Raw genomic sequence first — 23,990 nt, forward strand, 5'->3', positions numbered from 1 at the left:
TGGTTAATTAATTCACAAGATAAAAAACAAGAAATACGGCACTTTAATGCCTTCGGTGCTTTAGATAATTATCAAAATTATTTAAAGCACCCAGTAAATGTAGGACTACATCAGGGGTTTGCATTGAGCCCTTACCTATTTGATCTGGTCATGGATATAGTAACACAAGGTATTAGACATCAGTCTCCTTGGTGTATGCTTTTTGCTGATGATGTTATACTGTGTAGCACCCGGGGAGAGGTAGTAGAAGAGAAACTGGAGGAGTGGAGAAGAGAAATGGAAAATTGAGGATTGAAGATCAGGAAAAAGACAAGAGTATTTGAGATTGAAAAATGGGGAGAATGAGGAAGTTAGTTTACAAGGACAGAGATTGAAGAGTTGAAAATTTCAAGTATTTAGGATCAACAGTTGCAGAGGATGGTGATCTGGGGGCAGAAATAAACCACAGAATACAAGCAGGATGGAAGAATTGGAAAAAAGTGCGTGGAGTACTATGCTACAGGAAAATAGGGGTTAAGTTGAAAGGCAAAGTACACATGACCGTTGTGAGACCGGTAATGATGTATGGAGCGGATACGTGGGCAATAAAGAAGACAGATGAGAAGAAACTGGATGTGGTAGAGATTAGAATGTTAAGATGGATGTGTGGGGTGACAAGAAGGTATAAGATACGGAATAAGGGAATTAGGGGTACCACAGGAGTTAGAAAACTATCAGATAAGATCCAAGAAAGTAGACTGAGGTGGTATGGTCATGTCATAAGAGGAGATGAACAGTATATTGGGAGGAGAGTGGTGGAAATGGAGGTACAGGGAACGAAAAGGAGAGAGAGACCAAAGCGAAGGTGAATGGACTGTATCAAGGATGACCTTCGATCAAAGGGATTAACCGGTGATGAAGACGTGGGACAGAGGTATATAGAGAAAGCTGGCCAGAAACATCAACCCCACATAAAAGTGGGAAAAGCTGTAGACAAAGAAAAGGATTCCAAATCAGGATATCGAAAGGGAAGGATTTTCCAAATCAGGTTATGAAAGATCAAGATATTTGAAACCAGGTCATTAATATCAAAGTCCAGAGTATCTGGTGTTCCTCAGGGTAGTGTTCTTGACCCATTACTTTTCATACTATATACACATGACAAGTGGTTTAGTCTAGAAAACATGCTCGTTACATATGCAGATGATGCTACTCTCTTTGCATCAATTCCATCTCCTGAATTTAGATCTGGGGTTGCTGAATCCTTAATAGAGATCTGGATAAAATTAATGCATTGTGCAAATTATGGGGCATGAAGTTGAATAAAAAAAAAACTTGCGAATCTCAGTATTGATAATGTTTCTTCAACTCTGTATGACTTTAAAAATTCTAGCTGTGATTCTCTACAGAACAATTTACTTTTGAAAAACACATTAGGTCTGTCTTCTTCAATTGCACTATAAATTTGGCTTATTGAGAAACTCTTTTAAGATTTTCAATGATCAGTCTATTCTGAGTGTTTTTAACTCTTTCATTCTACCTTGCTTCGAGTATTATTCTCCTTTCTGGTCTTCAGCTGCTGATTCTCATCCTACTTTGTTGGACAGGGACTTGCAGTCAATTAAATATCTTATTCCTGATCTAGATATTAACCTCTGGCAGCATTGTTCAATTACTTAATAATGCATGTTGCATAAGAGTTTTCATAATTCTGACCATCCTTTACATTCATTTCTTCCTGGACAGTACCACCCTGTTGATAATACTAGACATACATTTAATTCTAATGGTAAGGCCTTCTCAAACATGAAGCTCAATACTACACAGTATTCTAGATGTTTTTTCCAGCTGTGACCACGTTGTGGAATGATCATCCTAATTAGTCCTGGTGCCAAGGGGTGTTTGCATCCATTTTATGTCCACAAAATTACCCACCTGATTTTGATAGTGGACCACCTTGGACACATTTTTAGCGAGGGTGTTTGTTCTGAAACCCGGCAGTAATGGAGATATTCACTAGTTTGTTAGAAATGCTCTGATGCAAAATCGCTCCAAAAGTTAGGGGTACGGGAAATTAAAATTAACACAACATTGCACACAATTAACCTATGGTTTTGTGTTGGTGTTTAAATTGAAGCTAGTTTAGTTATCTACAACATGAAAACAAGTTCAAGGTCATCAGATGAAAGTCAAGGTCACCAGAGGTCAAAGTGTGACGTAATTTTACTTATGCTTGAAATTAAGACTTTCTTTCATTTGAAGGCCAACAAAAAAACTCATGATGATATGACTGTTTATTTGAATGCACATCTGAATACCATACAATATTAGGTAATTTTAGAAAAAGAATTGAAGTCTCTAACACAAAAAGTAGTCCTTTGAGGTTGAGTTGAAAATAGCGAAAATCGGCAACTTTTGCCAATTACATACATGCAAAAGACAGACATGCGGCAATGCACAGGAACATCATTTAACTTAACATATATGATTAAAAGGTTACAAAAATCATTTTCCATCAACCTTTACACCAACATTTTAGAAGAATATCAGTTGCATGCATGAAACCTATTTACTAGTGAAACGATTCTATGATACCGGATTTCTACAGCCTGTGTTGTTTGACTGGCAGCTGCAGTAGGGGCAACATGTAATTTGATTTTGTCTGCAAGGACAGCGCTGGGTAGCACAGGCAGAACATTTGCATGGGAGTGGAAAATCCTTTGGAAGCAATAACTGCAGCATCCTTCATCATTGTAACATTTCTTCGGCATTCATCTGCTTCATACAGATCTTCCGGAACCTCATACACAGTTGGAAGACTGGGTTTCTTGGCAGGTTTTATGTAGTTTCTCAAAACCTGACAACTTAGTTCCTGTTTGAATTGTCTTTCTCTGTGTGTTACCTGAGTTTGGGACATATTTGGTTTACTATTCCCTAATGTACCAGCTGGTTTGTCCTGTATTAGGATAGACACAGTGTCATGACTTCCACCAATTCCAGACAAAGTGTTTTCCTCATGATCAAAGTTGTCAAATGCGCCAATAGTAAATCTACTTCGATCAAACTGACTGGGAAGAGGGACCTGACCCCGATTTGATTCAGTGATATATGAAGCCATATCACAATGATAGCGAAGAACCTCATCATAACTGGTTGCAAGTCCAAACCGATTGAAACTTGAGATGAGAATTTTTGACCTGCAAGCATTGTATATTGCTTCTGAGTTCAGCATGTGCAGAGGAGTGCGCTTTCTACCATTGTTCACTATGTAAAACATGACCTGATAAACAGAGAGTATTTTTCTCATTTTTCCATCAGAAATGTCACAGTCATCCAGGTTTTTATCCTGTGAGTTGTCAGGGTCATTGTAATTGCACTTCACATCAAAGTCAAACAGTGTTGAGAACACTTCGGCAACTTCATCTGGAATTGCTATGTCTCTGTACGCTTTCTCAAGTTCATTGGCGTCACAAAATTTGTCATTGAGCTCAAAGTCCTCTTTCAAGAAAAAATTCCTTAACAATAAACCACACTGTTTTAGTATATCTGAAGTCATTTCCCTATCAGAGTGTTGTGGCATACTATCTACAGCACTATTCTTGAAGAAGATTGTAGGGGCCTTTGCACTTTGAGGGGTGAAGAATGACACATCATTACCACACATATTTAGCAAATACAGTTTCACATCCCTGTTTCTGAAGGCAGTGACATCTTGATCACCACTCTGTACCACTTTATTGCAACTATCAGATACATATGACAAGTTGTAGCACCTCCCAGAGTTCAAACCTGGTTCAATGTTCTTCATTACATCTGCAAATATATCCAGCTTCTTTTGACCAATGGACGGCAACGCAGACTTGGAGGACTGTCTTTCTCCTTTCAAGATATATTTGCGGATGCAGTCATTGTGACAGTACAAATCTGCCCCAAACACAGCATCTGCATCTTGCAAGTCACTGGTTCGCGTGTATACTTCATCCTGAAGAGACAGTGCAGCTCTCAGGAAGGACTTTGCACGGCCTTCCTCCGAGATTCGCCACTTCTTGTATACATTGTTGTGTTTTACATGGCCACATATGATGCACGGCTTGGAGAAGATGTCTACATTTTCTGCACGTGATGCTGGATCCCGTGCTGCAGTTGAGGAACGTCTCCTCATCTGACCACCAGATGAGGTACTCTGCTGTGCACCTGCGTCAGATGTTGCTGCCAGCTGCAATCTCTCAAGATTCCTTTTGTGTGTGTACCGTTTGTAGCAATCATTATTAACATGGTAGACAAACTTCGCCTGATCAACATGATTCAGTCTCTCTAACACACAGTCCCCTCTAATGCCAGCAGCTTGGATTACTGCTAATCTGCCATTCTCTGTCCCTGATGTATTAAGGTTGGGTTCATCTCTTTGGCATATGATGCACCTCTCAGGATCAGTGGATTGGCTAGGTATCGGTGAAGCTGTCCGTCTCCGTTTTCTTGGGATATCCGCCATACTTGATGATGTCCCTATGTACTCGTCAGTCCTGAAAAGAAAAAAAAGAGCATTAACCCTTAATCGGTCACATATAGGAAAAGTGTATGGTTTACTTTTTTGCCTTGGTATTATAATTCAACGATATTAGCTAAGATATTTTTGCTAAAAATGATTTTTTGATAAATTAAATATTAAAATTACAAATTGTTACAAAATTAAAGTAATCAAATTCTAACAAACTAGTAAATATCTCCATTACTACCGGGTTTCAGAACAAACACCCCAACTAAAATTGTGTCCAATGAGGTCCACTATCAAAACCAGGTGGGTAAGGGATGCAATTGAGAAATTTTGCCAATTTTCGCTATTTTCAACTCAACCTCAAAGAACTACTATTTGTGTTAGAGACTTCAATTCTTTTTCTAAAATTACCTAATATTGTATGGTATTCAGATGTGCATTCAAATAAACAGTTATATCATCATGAGTTTTTTTGTTGCCCTTCAAATGAAAGAAAGTCTTAATTTCAAGCATGAGTAAAATTACGTCACACTTTGACCTCTGGCGACCTTGACTTTCATCTGATGACCTTGAACTTGTTTTCATGTTGTAGATAACTAAACTAGCTTCAATTTAAACACCAACACAAAACCATAGGTTAATTGTGTGCAATGTTGTGTTAATTTTAATTTCCCGTACCCCTAACTTTTGGAGCGATTTTGCATCAGAGTATTTCTAACAAACTAGTGAATATCTCCATTACTGCCAGGTTTCAGAACAAACACCATCGCTAAAAATGTGTCCAAGGTGGTCCACTATCAAAATCAGGTAGGTAATTTTGTGGACATAAAATGGATGCAAACACCCCTTGGCTCCTGGACTAAATCGGATAGTTGAATCAGTGGAACTTCAGAAGTTCAAACTTGAAGCAAATGGTTTTATGTTGAACAGACTGACAAAAGTTTCTCTTTACAGTTTATATATGAAAGATGTTTTAATGGTGTTACTGTTCTTAAAATATTTTTATTTCTATGTCTTTTCCTCCAGTTTATCTATTTCCTTATTTCCTTTCCTTTCCTCAATAGGCTTTTTTCCTTATTGAAGCCATTGGTCTTATAGCATCCTGCTTTTCGAACTAGGATTGTAACTTGGCTAGTAATAATAATAAAAATAAAATGAAGCCATCAAAGAGATCAGGCTTATTCCAAACCAGGCTATCAAAGGTCAGAGCTGGGTTGTAGCTTGGCTAGTAATAATAATAACAATAAGTGAAGTCATGAAAATGGTCAGGCCTATTCCAAACCAGGCTATCAAAGGTCAGGGTTTTTCAAAATCTGAACTTCACGGGGAAGAATATTACAAATGGGAGACTTGCGAACTATTATTATTATTATTATTATTATTATTATTATTATTATTATTATTATTATTATTATTATTACTTGCTAAGCTACAACCCTAGTTGGAAAAGCAGGATTCTAAAAGCCTAAGGGCCTTAATAGGGAAAATAGCCCAGCAAGGAAAGGAAACAAGGAAAAACTAAATATTTTAAGGGCAATAACAACATTAAAATAAACATTTCCTATTCAAACTATAAAAACTTTAACAAAAAAAGAGGAAGGGAAATAAGACAAAATAATGTGCCCTAGTGTATCCTCAAGCAAGAGAACTCTAACTCAAGACAGTAGAAGACCATGGTACAGAGGCTATGGCACTACCCAAGACTAGAGAACAATGGTTTGATTTTGGAGTATCCTTCTCTTAGAAAAGCTGCTTACCATAGCAAAAGAGTCTCTTCTACCCTTACCAAGAGAAAAGTAGCCACAGAATAGTGAAAAATGATTGTCCTAACGACATGTAAGCAGATCTTAGTGTCTTGTTACTCAAGTTCAGTTAGCAACACATCCGCCTGTGAGGTATACAGTAATCAATAAATGCTATTTCTGGTTTGGGCAGTTATTCTCAACACTTGGTTCTAAGGCAGATACCAGGTTCAATGTTTACCCCAATAGTATACCTAAAAACTTAAGGCCACTCCAAAATCAAACCATTGTTCTCTAGTCTTGGGTAGTGCCGTAACCTCTGTACCATGGTCTTCCACTGTCTTGGGTTGGAGTTCTCTTGCTTGAGGGTACACTCGGGCACACTATTCTATCTTATTTCTCTTTCGGTTGTTTTGTTAAAGTTTTTATAGTTTATATAGGAAATATTTATTTTAATGTTATTACTCTTCTTAAAACATTTTATTTTTCCTTGTTTCCTTTCCTCACTGAGCTATTTTCCCATTTTGGGGTTCCAGGACTAATCGAATCCTGCTTTTCCAACCAGTGTTGTAGATTAACAAATAATAATAATAATAATAATAATAATAATAATAATAATAATAATAATACCTATGATTTCTGAGTTGTAGGAAAAGTAGGTGAAACTAACCAGAGTATGTTTATGATGAACAAACGTACCAAGAAAGTTGGTGAAAATAACAAGTGTGTGCTTGAAATATGCCAAGAAATATCAAGAGGCTTACAGGTCAAGACAATAAATGTACGATTTTACAATAAAGAATTTTCTTTTCATCTTCTGATTCCGATTTGGTAGGAAAACTAATTAAGATTAATAATAATAATTACAACATATTGGAATCATGGGAATAAAAAAAGGAAGGATTCCCACCTGGATGGTGAATTTATTCAAAATTCCAAAGTTTATTCACCTTCTCCTCTACTGGAGTTTTTAGCTCCTTGTCGAAGAAACCTTGGTTAAACTAACAATCATAATCTTTATATATGATTAAGAAGATGAATTTTAGACATTAAATTGTAATGGAAAAAGAGGAATTTCATTTATTTTGCAAGGGTTCTAATGCAGCCAAAAGATAGGAAACATAAACTATATGGCACAGAAGCTAAGGCAAAACCAAAGGTTTGAGAACATTGGTTATGTAGAACAGAAACCATTCCATAGCCAAAGGTTTAAGAATATTAGCTGTATAGAACAAAGGCAAGAGAATTTTAAGCATTTTCCAGAGACTATTACACACACACACACACACACACACATATATATATATATATATATAAATAAATCTATATATGTATATATATATATATATATATATATATATATATATATATATATATATATATATATATATATATATATATATATATATATATATAGTAAATTCTCTATGAATGAATGACAGTCCAATTTTCCTTTAATACCCAAAGCATAATTTTGAATAACTAATGGGAACACATCTAAGGCCCATTACTAATAACAATAATAATCATTGCATTTTTTGTGGCACTGGTTGAAAAATATATAAGTGGAAGTGTAACTTCAGAAGTTTCTTTCCTTACCGGGCTATTTTTCCCTGTTGGAGCCCTTGGGCTTATAGCATCCAGATTTTCCAACTAGGGTTGTAGGTTAGTTAATAATAATAATAATAATAATAATAATAATAATAATGTTTAAAAAGCAACAAGATTACGCTAATGAATAGTAAAAGTTACAACTTTGAATATACGTTAATTACAAATATTTTTCATATAAATATATTACGATGTATATACAATTATATAAATTATAAAAATTGCGAAAGCTTCTGTATTTTTTAGATACACAAAGTATATAATTGTAGAATTTTAATACCAAAGATTCTAAGACACAGCATGGTATAAAATGTGTGTGTGTGTGTGTGTGTGTGTGTGTGTGTGTGTGTGTGTGTTTGTGAGTGTGTATTTTCGCTCTTAGATAATTCCTTCTTCCAGATCCATAATTTTTCCAAAAGGATATGCAGTCAAGAAAGCATTGCACCCAAATTCAAATTTCATTTGTATTATCGCTAACAGCTTACACCAGAACATGAAGCGCGCCGCCTAAGCTGCTGCCTGAAACAGCAAGCAATGTGAAGCATGAAATGTCTATTGTATCAGAGACAGAAAAGAAGAAGAAGAAAAAGAAGAAGAAGAAGAAGAAGAAGAAGAAGAAGAAGAAGAAGAAGAAAAAGAAGAAGAGGACCTTCCCAAACAGATGCCGGGATGAAAGGCGAAAGACTTCAAAGCTTCGCTGATGAGGCAACGATCGCCTTTGAGGAGAATCTCCTCTGTGAGAATGACCTAAGAGATTCTCCTTTTCATTCTGATATAGATGTCAAGACGTCCAAATCAGACAATATCCTCGAACAAGTTTTGTGGAAGATGTATTGTGTGCTTGTTCAATAAACAAAAGGTATTTCACATTCCTCAAATTTTAAAACCCTTCATTTGAATATTTCGTGAATCTTCAAACCTTTAGCATTAACATTCTTCCTTTTGTCTGGATGTATTTATTCAATGAACAAAGGTTTTCTGCCATCTTCTATAAATCAGGAAACCTTTGAATTCAACATTTTATAAATATTCAGACCTGTACCACAAATTGTAAAAGAAGGATACTATAAGCCCAAGGGCTCCAACATGGAAAACAGCCAAGTGAGGAAAGGAAATAAGGAAACAGATAGCATAGTGCACCTGGGTGTACCCTCAAGCAAGAGAACTCTAACCCTAGACAGTGGAAGACCATGGTACAGAGGCTATGGCACTACCGACTAAAGAACAATAATAGGAGTTTGGAGTGTTCTCCTAAAAATAGCTTCCCACCATAGGTAAAGAGTCTCTTCTACCCAAGCCACTGAACAATTACAGTGCAGTAGTTAACCCTTTCGATGACGAAGAATGTTTTGGTCATCTTAGTGTCGTCAGGTGTATGAGGAAAGAGGAGAATGTGTAAAAGAATAGGCGAAACTAGTCAGTGTATGTAGGAAAAGGAAAAATGAGCCGTAATCGGAGAGAGATCCGATGGGGCCAGTAAAGGTCCTAATATTATCATTATTACTTGTTAAGCTATAACCCTAGTTGGAAAAGCAGGATGCTATAAGCCCAGGGGCTCCAACAGGGAAAGTAGCCCAGTGAGGAAAGAAAAGAAGGAAAAATTAAATATTTCAAGAAATGTAACATAAAAATAAAAATTTCCTAAATAAACTATTTAAACTTTTCACAAAAGAAGAGGATGAGAAAAAAGATAGAATAGTGTGCCTGAGTATACCCACAAGCAAGAGAACTCTAACCCAAGACAGTGGAAGACCATGGTAAAGAGGCTATGGTACTACCCAAGACTAGAGAACAATGGTTTGATTTTGGAGTGTCCTTCTCCTAGAAGAGCTGCTTACCATAGCTAAAGAGTCTCTTCTACCCTTACCAAGAGGAAAGTGGCCACTGAACAATTACAGTGCAGTATTTAGCCCCTTGGGTGAAGAGGAATTATTTGGTAATCAGTGTTGTCAATTGTATGAGGACAGAGGAAAATCTGTAAAGAATAGGCCAGCCTATTCGGTGTATGTGTAAGCAACATGGAAAATGAACCGTAACCAGAAAGAAGAATAAAATGTAGTACTGTCTGGCCAGTCAAAGGGCCCCATAACTCTCTAGAAGTAGCGTATCAACGAGTGGCAGGTGCCTTGGTCAACCTACTACTACTACTACTACTACTACCTATCTAAAACATATATACACATATTTATATATTGATATATATGTATGTGTATAAAATTATACATGACTCGAGTCGTAAACTGAATTCTCTCTACTGCTGCTATGTGGCTACAACTTTCACAATGTAGGTTATTATTTCTTCCATAGTATGTATATACCATCATAATCGGATGCGATATAATTCAACAAGCTTCAACAGCTGACCTCTAAGGAGAGATGACCCCTTTTGATGGTGGGTTGGCAAAGGACTCTCTTCAACAAATCAAAATGCCTCAGCTCTCCCGGGTGATGGCTGGTAATTGGCTTAGTGGTGCTGTTCCTCTGAAGTATTTTTACCTCTCTCTCTCTCTCTCTCTCTCTCTCTCTCTCTCTCTCTCTCTCTCTCTCTCTCTCTCTCTCTCTCTCTCTCTCTCTCTCCGAGAAAGGACTAAATAGTCTTTGAGACATACAAAATACTTGTAACTCCTTGTAACACCCTCTCTCTCTCTCTCTCTCTCTCTCTCTCTCTCTCTCTCTCCTCTCTCTCTCTCTCTCTCTCTCTCTCTCTCTCTCTCTCTCAAATGAAAATCTGAATCTGTGAAGTAGACTAGAAGTTGCACTGAAATAGTAACCCAGGGAAACACAGAGAGAGAGAGAGAGAGAGAGAGAGAGAGAGAGAGAGAGAGAGAGAGAGAGAGAGAGAGAGATTGTGTGTGTGTGTGTGTGTGTGTGTGTAAACTTGCTCTTCAAGAGTGAGAAGTTTTTGAACTTTTTCAACTAGAAACAAAAATATCTCATACCTTCAAAGTTTCCTCTCTCTCTCTCTCTCTCTCTCTCTCTCTCTCTCTCTCTCTCTCTCTCTCTCTCTCTCTCTCTCTCTGCTTCCCTGGATTACTATTTCAATGCCACTTCTAGTCTGCTTCACCGATTCAGATTATCATTTCAAAGTTTACCATTTATAATAAGCTTTTTGTAATAAGCTTGCCAATTATAATAAGCTTGCCATTTGTAGTAAGCTTGATATTTATAATAAGCTTGCCATTAGTATGGGTACAGTCTATCTAAACAAGAGTGACGAGCAAGATGGTTTCCCAAAAGCTTGTTTGATCGAAATAAATATAGTACAAAATCCTGAAGTACCTGCATTTTGTCGTCATTCTAGTAAATCTGAAGCGAAACTACTACTCATATACAGTATATATATGTATATATATATATATATATATATATATATATATACATATATGTGTATATATACATATATATACACGTATATATAATGAATATATATATATATACATATATAACGGATTTTGAGCGAAGCGAAAAATCTATTTTTGGGTGAGATAGCCATGTCGTCCTGATGGAAGTTCCTATAGGGTAGCTTCCTAGGGTATATTACAACTACGGCGATATTCCCAGAGAATTTACCTTAAGGTACCAGAATTCTAACTCCTGGAGCGAGTATCCCTCGTGAAAGGGATATCGCGACATATCAAAGGACGTATTCTAGACACGTCACATGGCAATCTACGACCTGAACAGAGATTTTGTCTCGTAGGAGGGAGATTGACGAGATACGAATTCGGGAAAGAAAAAGGGGAGCCGCTCCCAAGGCTTCCCTATCCCCCAATTCGTATGCGTGCCTGGCGCCATCTGTATTCCTTGTAGCGTACACGAGGTGCTACAGATACTGTATGTAGGGAGGGGTCCTACAGCCCTTTCTTAGAAAGGCAAGGGCGGGTCCATCAGGACGACATGGCTATCTCACCCAAAAATAGATTTTTCGCTTCGCTCAAGATCCGTTTTTTGGGCTCAAGCCATGTCGTCCTGATGGAAGTGTACCAGAGCATTACTGTATCTGTGGATTCTCAGAACGTGCCGTACTCCCCGGAGGTATTTATTCCCGGTCGACTAGACCTAGAGACCTAAGATGTTACCGTTATACATCTTTTCAACTAACTATAAACTATGTTAGAGCTTCCTGCCCCCTACAGGGAAGAGTCCTACTAGAATCTGGAAAGTCTCGAAGAGTACATATATCTATGTATGAATACCAGGCAAGCTAATATAGTGGTCTCGCCCTATATTAAGTAAAGCATAGTTTGTATAGAACCACTGCGTCAATATATTGACCAGTAATCCGCACAATACTTGTATTGGACAAAGGTTTATATCCGCATAGGAAGAAACTAATAAAACCGCCCTCGTCCCTTTATGGGACGGAGTCCTCCCATTAGGGGACTTACATAAACCAATGCAACATAGCTTGCATAACAGAACAATTCTATCAGAATTATCCCAGATAAGATACATAGAATTAAAATGCTCAATTATACCAATAAATTGACACAGGTGAAAGAGACGCAAGGTTCTCAAGAACAAGTTTATTGACAGATAATAAACAGACAGGTTAACAACAAATATATATATTTATATAAAAGAGGGTAACCCAAAACTTTAAGCATAAGTATGATAGTAAACAGAACTTGTTTATCTGAAAGAAAAACCATTAAACACCACTTTAATAAGATACCAAGGTATCAAGTCATAAAAAGTCTGTATTACAAATCAATCACATTAGCGTTAGAAACGCTTGGCACACATGTCTGAACTTATGCTAGGTTCACCTTTGAAAGAAGGAACAGTCTATATGGGCACTTGGTGCCCTCATTTAGTTTGTAGTACAGTATGTACCTACACACTCACCCTGGACTTAATCGTCCCAATTAAGACCACTGTTCCTCGCAGAGTTAAACAGTAGGGTTAACTACACGACCCACTGCTACCACAGATCTCTTAAGTTCCTCTACTTGCTTCGCATAGTGGCGAAAGAACACCCTGGAAGACTTCCAGCCCGTGTATGAACGGAGATGTTCAAAATCCATACAATTAAAGAAATTTAGGGATGAGGCAACTTTCCTCGGATCGTGACCTGCGGGTGTACTGTCAGGATCCGCTCTGCGAATAAAATATGTGATTTTCGCTCTGAGTTGATTCAGAGATAAATTTGAGCCTGATGTTTCTCCCCTGAATAGTTGACCACCCTTGAAGTCTGAAGTTCTACGAAGATAGACCTTTAGGCATTCTACTGGACATAGAGATGCATCTTCTTTCAGAGGACAGATTCTCCAGGGACCCCACCTGTTGGTGGGTAACTCATTCTTGGCGAGAAAAGTAGGATCCGGAAACAGGTTCAGCTCCCCCCCCCCATCCAGGAACTGAACACGACCTGCCTCTCTCGAGAGGGCTACGATCTCACTAACCCTGGCCCCGGACGCGAGTGCAAATAGGAAAATAACTTTTTGCGTCAAATCCTTTAACGCACATTCTTCATTGCTCAACAGGGAGGCGAAATGAAGAACTTTGTCTAAAGACCATGAGATGGGCTTTGGAGGTGCTGAAGGTCTGAGCCTAGCGCAGGCTTTCGGAACTTTATTAAAGATCTCGTTACCTAGGTCGATCTGGAAGGCAAATAAAATGGGTCTCATCAAAGCAGATTTACACACTGAAATCGTGTTAGCTGCCAACCCTTGGCCATGGAGGTGGATGAAGAAAGATAAGCAGAAGTCTGTTGAGATCTCCTGCGGATTCTTTGCCTTTACAAAGGCCACCCATTTTCTCCAAGATGACTCATATTGCCTTCTAGTCGATTTGCACTTGTATTCCTCTAGGAAGTCTATGCTGGCTTTCGAAATCCCGAAACGCTTTCTCACCGCTAGGGCGAGAAAATCATGAGCTGCAGGGTCTGGGTTTTCTGTAATGAAGCGCAGACAGTCGACTTCTGGACTCGCTGGGTCAGAACTGGATGTGGTAGCGGCACGAACTTCATCTGTAGTTCCAACGCCAAGGGGAACCACATACTGTTCGGCCACTTGTGGGCCACTATTGCCGCTACCCCCTTGAAGGATCTCAGTTTGTTGAGGACCCTCAACAGAAGGTTGTGAGGAGGGAACAGATAAATCCTGGACCATCTGTTCCAGTCGAGGGACATTGCGTCCACTGCTTCCGCTAAGGGGTCCTCGTACGGGGACACGTAAAGGGGCAACTTCTTGTTGTCTTTCGTCGCAAAGAGGTCTATTTGCAGTTCTGGGACTTGATTCAGAATGAAGGAAAATGATCCTGCGTCTAAGGACCATTCCGACTCTATCGGTGTGAACCTGGATAGAGCGTCCGCTGTCACATTGCGGACTCCTTGAAGGTGAACTGCCGACAGGTACCACTTCTTCTTTTCCGCCAATCGGAAAATGGCTAACATCACTTGGTTGAGAGGTGGTGACCTCGACCCTTGTCGATACAAGCATCTCACAGCCACCTCGCTGTCTGTCACCAATCTTATGTGGATCGAGTGACGCGGGGAGACTTTCTTTAAGGTAAGGAGCACTGCCATAGCTTCTAGAAAGTTTATATGAAAGGTCCTGAATAGCTTGGACCAAGTCCCCTGGACTTTTTTCCGATGAGAGTGACCTCCCCATCCCTCCTTTGAGGCGTCTGAGTGAATCGTCATCGATGGGGGAGGTGGCTGAAGAAGAACCGACTTCTTTAGATGTCTGGCTTGGGACCAAGGTCTGAGAAGAGTACGTAGCCGAGGTGGCACTGGTCTTCTCAGGTCTCTTCGCGCGTTTGATGCATACCTTCTCCAAACTCCGGTTGCATCCTTTAGCTGTGCTCTTAGCACTGGGTCTGTCACTGAAGCAAACTGGAGAGAGCCTAGTACCCTCTCCTGTTCGCGTCTTGATATCCTTTCGGAATCTAGAAGTCTCTTGACAGAGCCCGCTATCTCCTTCCTTTTCTTCGTCGGGATGGAGAAACTGTGTGACAAAAGGTCCCAGTGGATTCCCAGCCACTGGAACTTTTGGGATGGAGAAAGTCGAGACCTTTTCTTGTTGATCTTGAAGCCTAGGTACTCTAGGAACTGGATCACCTGACTGGAAGCTTGCAAGCATTCGGTCTTGGATGCTGCCCACACCAGCCAGTCGTCCAGGTAGGCTACTACCTGAATTCCCTTTAGGCGTAATTGTTTGAGAGCTGCGCTCGCAAGCTTCGTGAAAATCCTTGGGGCTATGTTTAGCCCGAATGGCATGGCTCTGAAGGCGTACAGTTTCCGTTGTAGCCTGAACCCTAGGTAGGGGGAGAGTCGACGGCTGATTGGAATGTGCCAATAGGCGTCTGACAAGTCTATAGAGACTGAGTATGCCCTCTTGGGCAGTAAGGTCCTTATGTGTTGCAGTGTTAGCATCTTGAATTTGCAATTCACTATGAACTTGTTGAGTGGTGACAAGTCCAGAATGACTCTGAGCTTTTCCGAGTCTTTCTTGGGAACACAAAACAGCCTCCCTTGGAATTTGATGGACTTCACCTTTCGGATCACATTTTTCTCCAACAGTTCTTGAACGTACTCCTCCAAAACGGGGGTGGAGTGTTGGAAAAACCGAAGGCATGGGGGTGGAGTGCTGTACCAGCTCCAACCCAGTCCATTCTTGAGTAGGCTTTGGGCCCAGGGATCGAAGGTCCAGCGATCCCAAAATTTCATCAGTCTCCCTCCTACCGGTATCATTTCACTTGGACTGCCGTCCTGAGGTCTTGCCTCCCTGACCACGACCACCTCTGAATCCCCTTCCCCTTGAGGGGCGCCTAGACGAGCCTCTGGCTGCTCCACTAGGTTTTGCACGAAAGGAAGAAGACTGTCCTTCGAACGTTGGGGCGAATGTGGTTGACTGACCTGGCACAGCCTGGGGTACCCACTGAAAGGCAGTCGGGGTTTGTGCCACCATCTGGGGCACTGGAGGCAAAGGCAATTGCAGTTGCTGTTGCTGTCTATAAGGCTTGGCTGGCCGAGATGGTAGCCTAGTCCTCATATTCTTCCTCTTTGGTTGAGGACCCTCATCCGGGGAAGATTTTCTTTTGATAGCCAGGCCCCACTTCTGGAGAAGGTTTCTATTCTCCACGGCGGCCTTGTCAACAACCTCTTTGACCACATCGGTAGGGAAAAGGTCTTTTCCCCAAATGTTGGAGGAGATTAATTTCCTTGGTTCGTGTCTCACCGAAGCCCCGGTGAACACGACCTCCCTGCAAGCTCTCCTTGCCTTGATGAAGCCATAAAGGTCCTTCGTCACTGTGGCTAGGTGAGACTTAGCCACTACCATGAACATTTCATGGACCTTAGGGTCACTTGCCATTGTCTCAAGAGTGGTCTGATGAGACATTGAGGCAGCCAGTCTTTCTTTGGTCTCGAACTCTCTTCGTAAAAGAGATTCGGGCAGCTTGGGGAGGTCCTCGCCGAATTGCCGTCCGGCAATATCAGCCTCCAACTTTCCCACTGAGAATGTCAGATGGACATCCTTCCAGTCTTTGTGGTCCATAGGCAGAGCCAGCGACAAGGGTTTACACTCCTCCAGGGAGGGGCAAGGCTTGCCGGCCTCGACTGCCTTTAGGACAGCCGCAAACCCTTTTTGTAAAAAGGGGAAGGCTCTATCAGGAGAGGACACAAAAGAAGGGAGCTTCTTGCTCAATGCAGCTACCTTCGAATTCGAGAAGCCCCTCTCTTTCATCGAGGATGAAAGTAGGGCTTGAGCCTTAGCGTGGTCCATAATAATGACCTCCTTCGGCTCTGTCTCCTCCCTTGAAGCTGGTTCTTTTCTCAGCCGGACATAGCAGTCCGGATATGATGCCTTGCTGGGCCAGAATTCTACCTCCTCTAGGGGAACTGAACCCAGCTTATCCGAGATGACGATCTTACCAGTCGTCATCAGCATGTGCTCAGCATACCTCCATGGGTTAGCATCTGAGCATATGGGAAGGTCTTTCACATTGAGCCTTTTCTGGGGCCCCTGTGATTCTGCTAGGGACTGCATACACAGTTCCATTGCAGCCGCCTTCTCCTGATTCTCCTTCTGCATTTGTTGGATCATTCCAACAATCGAAGAGAGGGACTGTCCCAGTTCTACTGGGAGACCAGCCGATGTTGAGGGGATAGGCTCCGGCATCTGAACCGGAGTAGCCGACACCTCGTCGACCTCATCCTCTACGACATCCGGGGTTTGAACTTGATCCTGACCTTCTGCCAGGAGGTCTTCTTCCAAACGTTCGTCCAGGTCAGACATCCTGTCACACAACTGGATGTCTTGCATCGCATCTGCGACTTCCTCGTCCACCTGGACTTGATCTTGAGGGATCTCCTCTTGAGGCTGGGGAATCACTGCCTCAGCTGATGCCTGGGGAAAAAGATACGCCCTCATCTTCTCACTTGGAAGATAAGGGCCAGAGGTGTTCTTCTTGAAGCCCATTACCCAAGTACGAAGCTTTTCCCTAGCTATATCCCTTGATTCCGCCGTTCTAGGGGAATCAAAAGCCTCAGTAATAAGGTTAGTGCATACAGTACATACCTGAGGGTCCCAATACTGGAGATCATCCTTGGAGACAGCGCATGCTGCGTGTCTCCTACAACACTCATGCCCGCAGAGGTTCTTGCTGCGGACATTGCAGAAAACATTTCCGCACTTCGGAGGGTCCTCCTGTAAAGAGAAGAAATTTCCATGAGTATCAAGTGAACTATGTATCACTGGATATGCATAGTATAGCATAACAATTCAGAAAGGAAAGACACACACTTGTGTTTCCCTCACAACCCATTGTTGCAGCCTTCCAGATAATAAAATCAAAATGGTTTATCTCGACTAGAGTAACCAATGCAAGGTTTCCAGAGGAAACAGGTGGAGCTCACACCTAGGCAATGATTTTAAAATCCTGGATAATAGACAGGGAAGAACTCTGCTTCCTATCTGAGGGCAACAGCAAAGGGCTGTGCAAGAAAACACAATAGTGTTAGAAGATACAGTGCTATACCTAAACCTTTACTATAGTTTTCTTCTTACTGTATATGCTATACAGAAGAATACTAGTACAGTATAGGAGGATGTGTGCCGGCCTGCCTTTGCCGGCCGGCACACACCACAACTAGCTTTAAAGTATACTACTTAACAGCTATAGGGCGGCAGCACTCTGGTTCAAATGCCTGTGCCGGCGGCAGCAGCTGCCGGCCGGCAACAGCCAGTGTTGGCCGGCAATGACTGCCGGCCAGCAACTACACAAGGTAGTACCCAGCTGCCGGCCACACTCTTGGTGACCGGCAGACAAGGACTGACATAAGCCGGCCGGCAAAGGTACAAGACCGATGCCAGCCGGCAGCAAAAGAACCAGAAGACTACACCTGCCCGGCTGCCGGCCTCATAGGCCGGCAGCCGGGACAGGTACAGCACTAGAAGAAAATAGAATGGATGCCGGGATAAGAGTGTACACAACCCCCCAAGCCCGGCAACCGAAAGAGTGCATATAAGGAAGGGGAGAAACTTAATTCAGGCTTCCTTGACCAATGCCGTCCGGCTCTGCCGGCAGGCATGGATGAGGGACCAAGAGAGGTCCGGGCAGCACTCGAAAACATAAGACCCTTGCCGGCCAGCATCTCTGCCGGCCGGCAATGGGCTTAGTCAATTCCACATCCCAACCTATACTAGGTCCAGAAGTAGAATGACGTACAGTACAGTAATACCCCTGCCGGCCAGCTCTGCCGGCCGGCAAGGTACAGTACAGTAATGGCTAGGCCATTACGGAGATAGAGGGGGAAGGGACAAGAGGGTCCTGCCAACCTTGCTTTAGTGACAGATCACCCGCAGCCAAGAACTTTGTCTTAGCCTAAGGGAGATCTAAGGGAAAGGGCCAGCAATACTTGCCAGCTTCCAGAGCACCAAAGCAAGGAAGGCGTTGCTACTCCCAAGGGAAGAATTTATCCTCCCCCGAGAACAGCAACAGGACTTAGTCTGGTGGATCACAAAAGAAGGAATCATAACTTACAGAAACCTTCGGTAGTGACCTAAGGGAGCTAAGCTCCCTTTGTAAGTGTTAGGTCAGCGAGGGGGACTCTGCCCCAAGCCAGACAACACGGACTCAGACTAAAAACTCTGTTGTTCTGTCCCTCTTTGAACCAGACTTTGCTGGAACAGGAAGGTACAGTAACACCCTAGTATAGTTTTATCGAAAATAAATTCAGAAAAAACCACTTAGGGATAAGCCCAAGGCTTAAACAGAGGGAAAGGGATTGCATACCTTCTCCGAAGAAAAGAAAGCAACCGGGGAGTATGATAAAGTATACTAAGGCTCCATAAGCAATTAGCCTAGGCACCAAGAGAATCGATTACCTAATTCACCGAAACTCTCACGTATACAATCTTGGAAATATTCCACACAGTCTAAAATGTATAAAATATAGCCTAAAGCTTCAATAAAATTTTAATTACACTCGAAAAACCAAAATCATGCATTAAGTATTAGGACCAAACGACTAGGCTACATGGCCTAGCGTAGGCCAGAATGGCGAATACTTCGCCAAATAATACTAAGCACGAAAGGAAATCCTATGTAAAGCTAAATAGCTAAAATTTATTAAGCAAAACAACCAGGAATGTCACTCTGACTAACTAATTTATACCTAGCGAGTGACAGTGTCCAGGACACCTCTGGTAGGCTACGGCTCTTGTATCAAAGATTAATCCTATTAATCACTCAAAATTTTACCAAGAGCCTACATTTATACATAACAGACACTATACTCAACTTATCCGAGGCCAACAAAGACGGAGAAGCCATGAAAAGCTGAATAAATCCAAGATTTGCGAGAAAAACAGGAAAAAACACAGAGTTGTTAAGCTACGCAAAAAGGAATGCAGATGGCGCCAGGATTGGCGCCAGGCACGCATACGAATCGGGGGATAGGGAAGCCTTGGGAGCGGCTCCCCTTTTTCTTTCCCGAATTCGTATCTCGTCAATCTCCCTCCTACGAGACGAAATCTCTGTTCAGGTCGTAGATTGCCATGTGACGTGTCTAGAATGCGTCCTCTGATATGTCGCGATATCCCTTTCACGAGGGATACTCGCTCCAGGAGTTAGAATTCTGGTACCTTAAGGTAAATTCTCTGGGAATATCGCCGTAGTTGTAATATACCCTAGGAAGCTACCCTATAGGAACTTCCATCAGGACGACATGGCTTGAGCCCAAAAATATATATATAAAAATGCATCTGCATATATATCATGTATATACAGTACACACACACACACACACACATATATATATATATATATATATATATATATATACATATGAATATATATATACATATGAATATATACATATGAATATATATACACAATATATATATATATATATATATATATATATATATATATATATATATATATATATATATATATATATATATATATATATAAATCTTACAGACTACTGCCTTATCATTGTAAAGATAAGCACACCGAACTAATATATATATATATATATATATATATATATATATATATATATATATATATATATATATATATATATATATATATATATATATATATATATATATATATATATCATATATATATATACATATATATATATATCATATATATATACATACATATATATATCATATATATATACATACATATATATATATATATATATATATATATATATATATATATATATATATATATATATATATATATATATATATATATACGCATAATACATATATACATAAAATTCATAAACACGAGCGAGATTTTGTGCTTGTTGCAAGGTAAATAGATTTCCCTTTGCTTCACATGACTCACCTATTTGGAGAACCAAGAGAATTGAGAGACCAAAATCCATAGCGACAGTCACCATATTCCAGAAGATTCCAGAAGCAAGAGACCTGGCGAAGAAATATTGCCATAAAAATACTCTTAATTTGAGGGTATAATGAAATCTTAAGATACATAGTAACAGCAAAAATAAATATTTTGTTCGATTCGAGGAATATTCGATAACAGTTATGAATACATTAATATATCAATTAAATATCTTAAAGTTTAGACGAGTCTAATGTGCTACTGTTTGAGACCTTCTGGAATCCTTTTGTTTATAAGACTGAACGTCTGAATATATTAACTTTTTAAACTTGAACGTCTAAATACATTAACCTGTTAAAATTGAACGTCTGAATATATTAACATGTTAAACTTGGACGTCTAAATACATTAACCTGTTAAAATTGAACGTCTGAATATATTAACCTGTTAAAATTGAACGTCTGAATATATTAACATGTTAAACTTGAACGTCTAAATATATTAACCTGTTAAAATATATCTTAAATTTCTATTTATGTGTCGTAACCAATAGTATCTTCAGACTATATATAAGAGAATATTATGTTTTGTATATATCTTAAATGTGGCTCAACCGATTTCGTTTTCATTGCAAAGAATAAAGTTTGGGTTTGATAAATACTAAAATTAGATTTCTATTTTGCAACTTTTCCCCCGTCAAAAACTTGAATCCAAAGTAAAGGCCGAAATGCACAATTTCTTTCTTTAACTCTAATAAGAATGTGAAGATAAAACAAAATTTTCCGTGCTACGATGGGCAAACTAATTATTTATGGATTGCCTTTAATTACTTATGGACAGCCAATAATTACATATGCAGTCTGAAATTACTTAATGACACCTTCTAATTACTTAACTTCATGAAAACCTTTCTCTAAGTCAAGGCAAGCGTGTGCATGAAACTCACCAATTCAAAGAGCCTGTTTTTGAGATCATGTCCCTCTGCCAGTAATTAAAGCAGCATCAAAACGCCACCACAAACCGACCTGGCGAATACAACAATAGAAAAACACTAGTTTTTAAGTTGGAAAAAAACTATTTTCGTATAACATAATTAGTTTTTTCATCAGTTATGGCAATTTCATATATTGAGAGTTGGATGGTACTTACTTTCACTGGACCATCCAAGGCCAGATGACCTGGTTCTGCTATTTCCATTGCGACTGAAATCTTGAGATCTAATTCCTGTGATTGAAGTCTTGCTATTTTGTCTTTTCCAACTTACCAAATTAGAATGACTTTTTTTTTAACTTTTAACTTCAACTACGATCAGTTAAGTTTGTTAAATCGAGCAAGCTCAACCTAACCTCTGTTAACTGGACAAACCGCGCAACCCATCGAAATTCACGTAAAAATCCTCGTGGATTTACCAAACGCCTTAGAAACTAATTTTTTTTTTTTTTGGTACTTCTTAAAATCAAAATCTATTCAAGAGAATCGCATATAACGCCAAACGCCCGACCAAGTCAAGCTGAAAATCAAAGGCAATTAGTTTAATGTAACATTGTAATAGAGTGAAAAGAATCGTTTCCATACCTTTAAGAAATCCTTAACGTTGATGCTGAAGATGAGAGGTTACCCAGAACAGGTTTATTATGCAAGAAAATAAGCTCATATTTCACAAAACAAAATTAATCCCCTTAGCGATATTCTACAAAAAGTCAGCATAATTTTGATTAAACCTGTGGTATAAGAACGACATAAGTTTGAAGTTTACTTTACCATATAAATAAATTTATTAGTAACAAATATATAAATATATTGATACCACAACATGATTTATCTGTCTTATTTGACAATATTCTATCGCAAAATCTCATTATTACTTTCTTTTTCCTTTACAGAACATTGATAGTGATTATATAACTCATAAAAAACATCATCCATCATTGTTGACAAAGTGTAATTCCCATTTATAAGTTAACTATTGTAGTGAGTTAAAAATGATTAATTTATAAAAAGATTTTTAACACGTGTCGAAAAACAAATACTATTTGATCACGCTGTTATTATGAAAACCTTAATAATCAGCTTCCATTAAAAAGAAAAAAGAACTGTGAATTATAATAAGCTTTTAGATTATAGATTAAAGCAGATTTAGCCGCCATTATTCAAGCATCTACTGTTTTGATATGATATTTTCAAGAATAACCCCCCCCCCCACCCAGCTTGATCCCGTTCTGGATAACCTTTGCTTTACACTGGATGCTGTTGGAGCGAAATAGATTTCTCTAAGGACCATAATTAACATCAATTTCAAAATAAGAAATAAAGCTCATGCGATAAAGCATATACATACAAATAAAAGATTTGCAATTTTAGCACAAACAAAAGCATATGAGATGTGTGTAAATAAAAGATTTGCAATTTTAATACAAACATAAAAAAAGTAAACGAGATACACGAAGTATAGAGTATAATTTCAGGGAACAATAAATGGTGTAAATTGGAATTATAATACATGCATAAAATACATATGAAATCACAGTGATGAATGCGTACCACATTAAATATAATAAAAGACAAATATCAGGAAGTACTCAAAACCCTGATAATAATCGAATCTTATGTTAAACACCATCTATCTTCACATATATAAAATACGACATACAGATAATAAACGAGAATTCATCGTTATCTGTAAACCCCAGCCAAAACAAAATCAAGAAAATAAAAGATAACGAGAACATATTATGTTTACGAACATATTACCAATAAATCAACAGAATATAAAAAATAATGCTAAACACCGATGTATGCATATATTTCAACATTCCACGTTGAAAGTCTCATTATATTAAGAGATTGCAATAGCATATGAATTTGGTAAGCTAATAGTATGTCATCTGGGTCCTCCTAATCTAATAGAAGTTAGTGTAAAACAATATCAAACATCAAACACTATCGAGCATCAAACACTATCAAACATCAATCACTATTAACCAGACTCCAACAGCACCACAGCTTAAAGCCACTTACCTTTTGAAGACAAGAATCTGAAATAGAAAAAAAAACATCAATTTTCTTTGGACAAAAAAACAAACATAATAATTTTGCTTTTTTCGTTTATGTGGCTACTCTCATAATTACCTCAGACCAAAGAAATATATCTAATTATAGAAATAAACTAATAATGATATAAAGAACTCTTTTTATAGTTTATTATTTCATATCAAATATATCTTCCTTTATAAATATAAAATCCTGTTATTATTTCTGATACTTTCCTTCGGGTAATGACATCGCTATATTAATGCAATTCTCAAAAAAAAAAAAAAAAAAAAAATATGCAAAGCATTATTTTA

At 39.1% G+C, this 23,990-nt stretch overlaps 1 protein-coding gene across 1 annotated transcript; it reads right to left on the bottom strand.

Annotated features, from left to right (window-relative positions):
* Positions 1 to 2,545: 2,545 nt before the first annotated feature.
* LOC137614632 (uncharacterized) lies at positions 2,546 to 22,808 on the bottom strand. Its single transcript, XM_068344331.1, has 3 exons — positions 21,593 to 22,808; positions 20,647 to 20,729; positions 2,546 to 4,502 (listed from the first exon to the last, which is right to left on the bottom strand). The coding sequence occupies exon 3, from the start codon at positions 4,469 to 4,471 to the stop codon at positions 2,582 to 2,584; it is 1,890 nt and encodes a 629-aa protein (XP_068200432.1). The 5' UTR covers positions 4,472 to 4,502; positions 20,647 to 20,729; positions 21,593 to 22,808; the 3' UTR covers positions 2,546 to 2,581.
* Positions 22,809 to 23,990: the final 1,182 nt, after the last annotated feature.

The sequence above is a fragment of the Palaemon carinicauda genome, chromosome 21 (assembly GCF_036898095.1).
Source record: "Palaemon carinicauda isolate YSFRI2023 chromosome 21, ASM3689809v2, whole genome shotgun sequence".
NCBI lineage: Eukaryota > Metazoa > Arthropoda > Malacostraca > Decapoda > Palaemonidae > Palaemon > Palaemon carinicauda.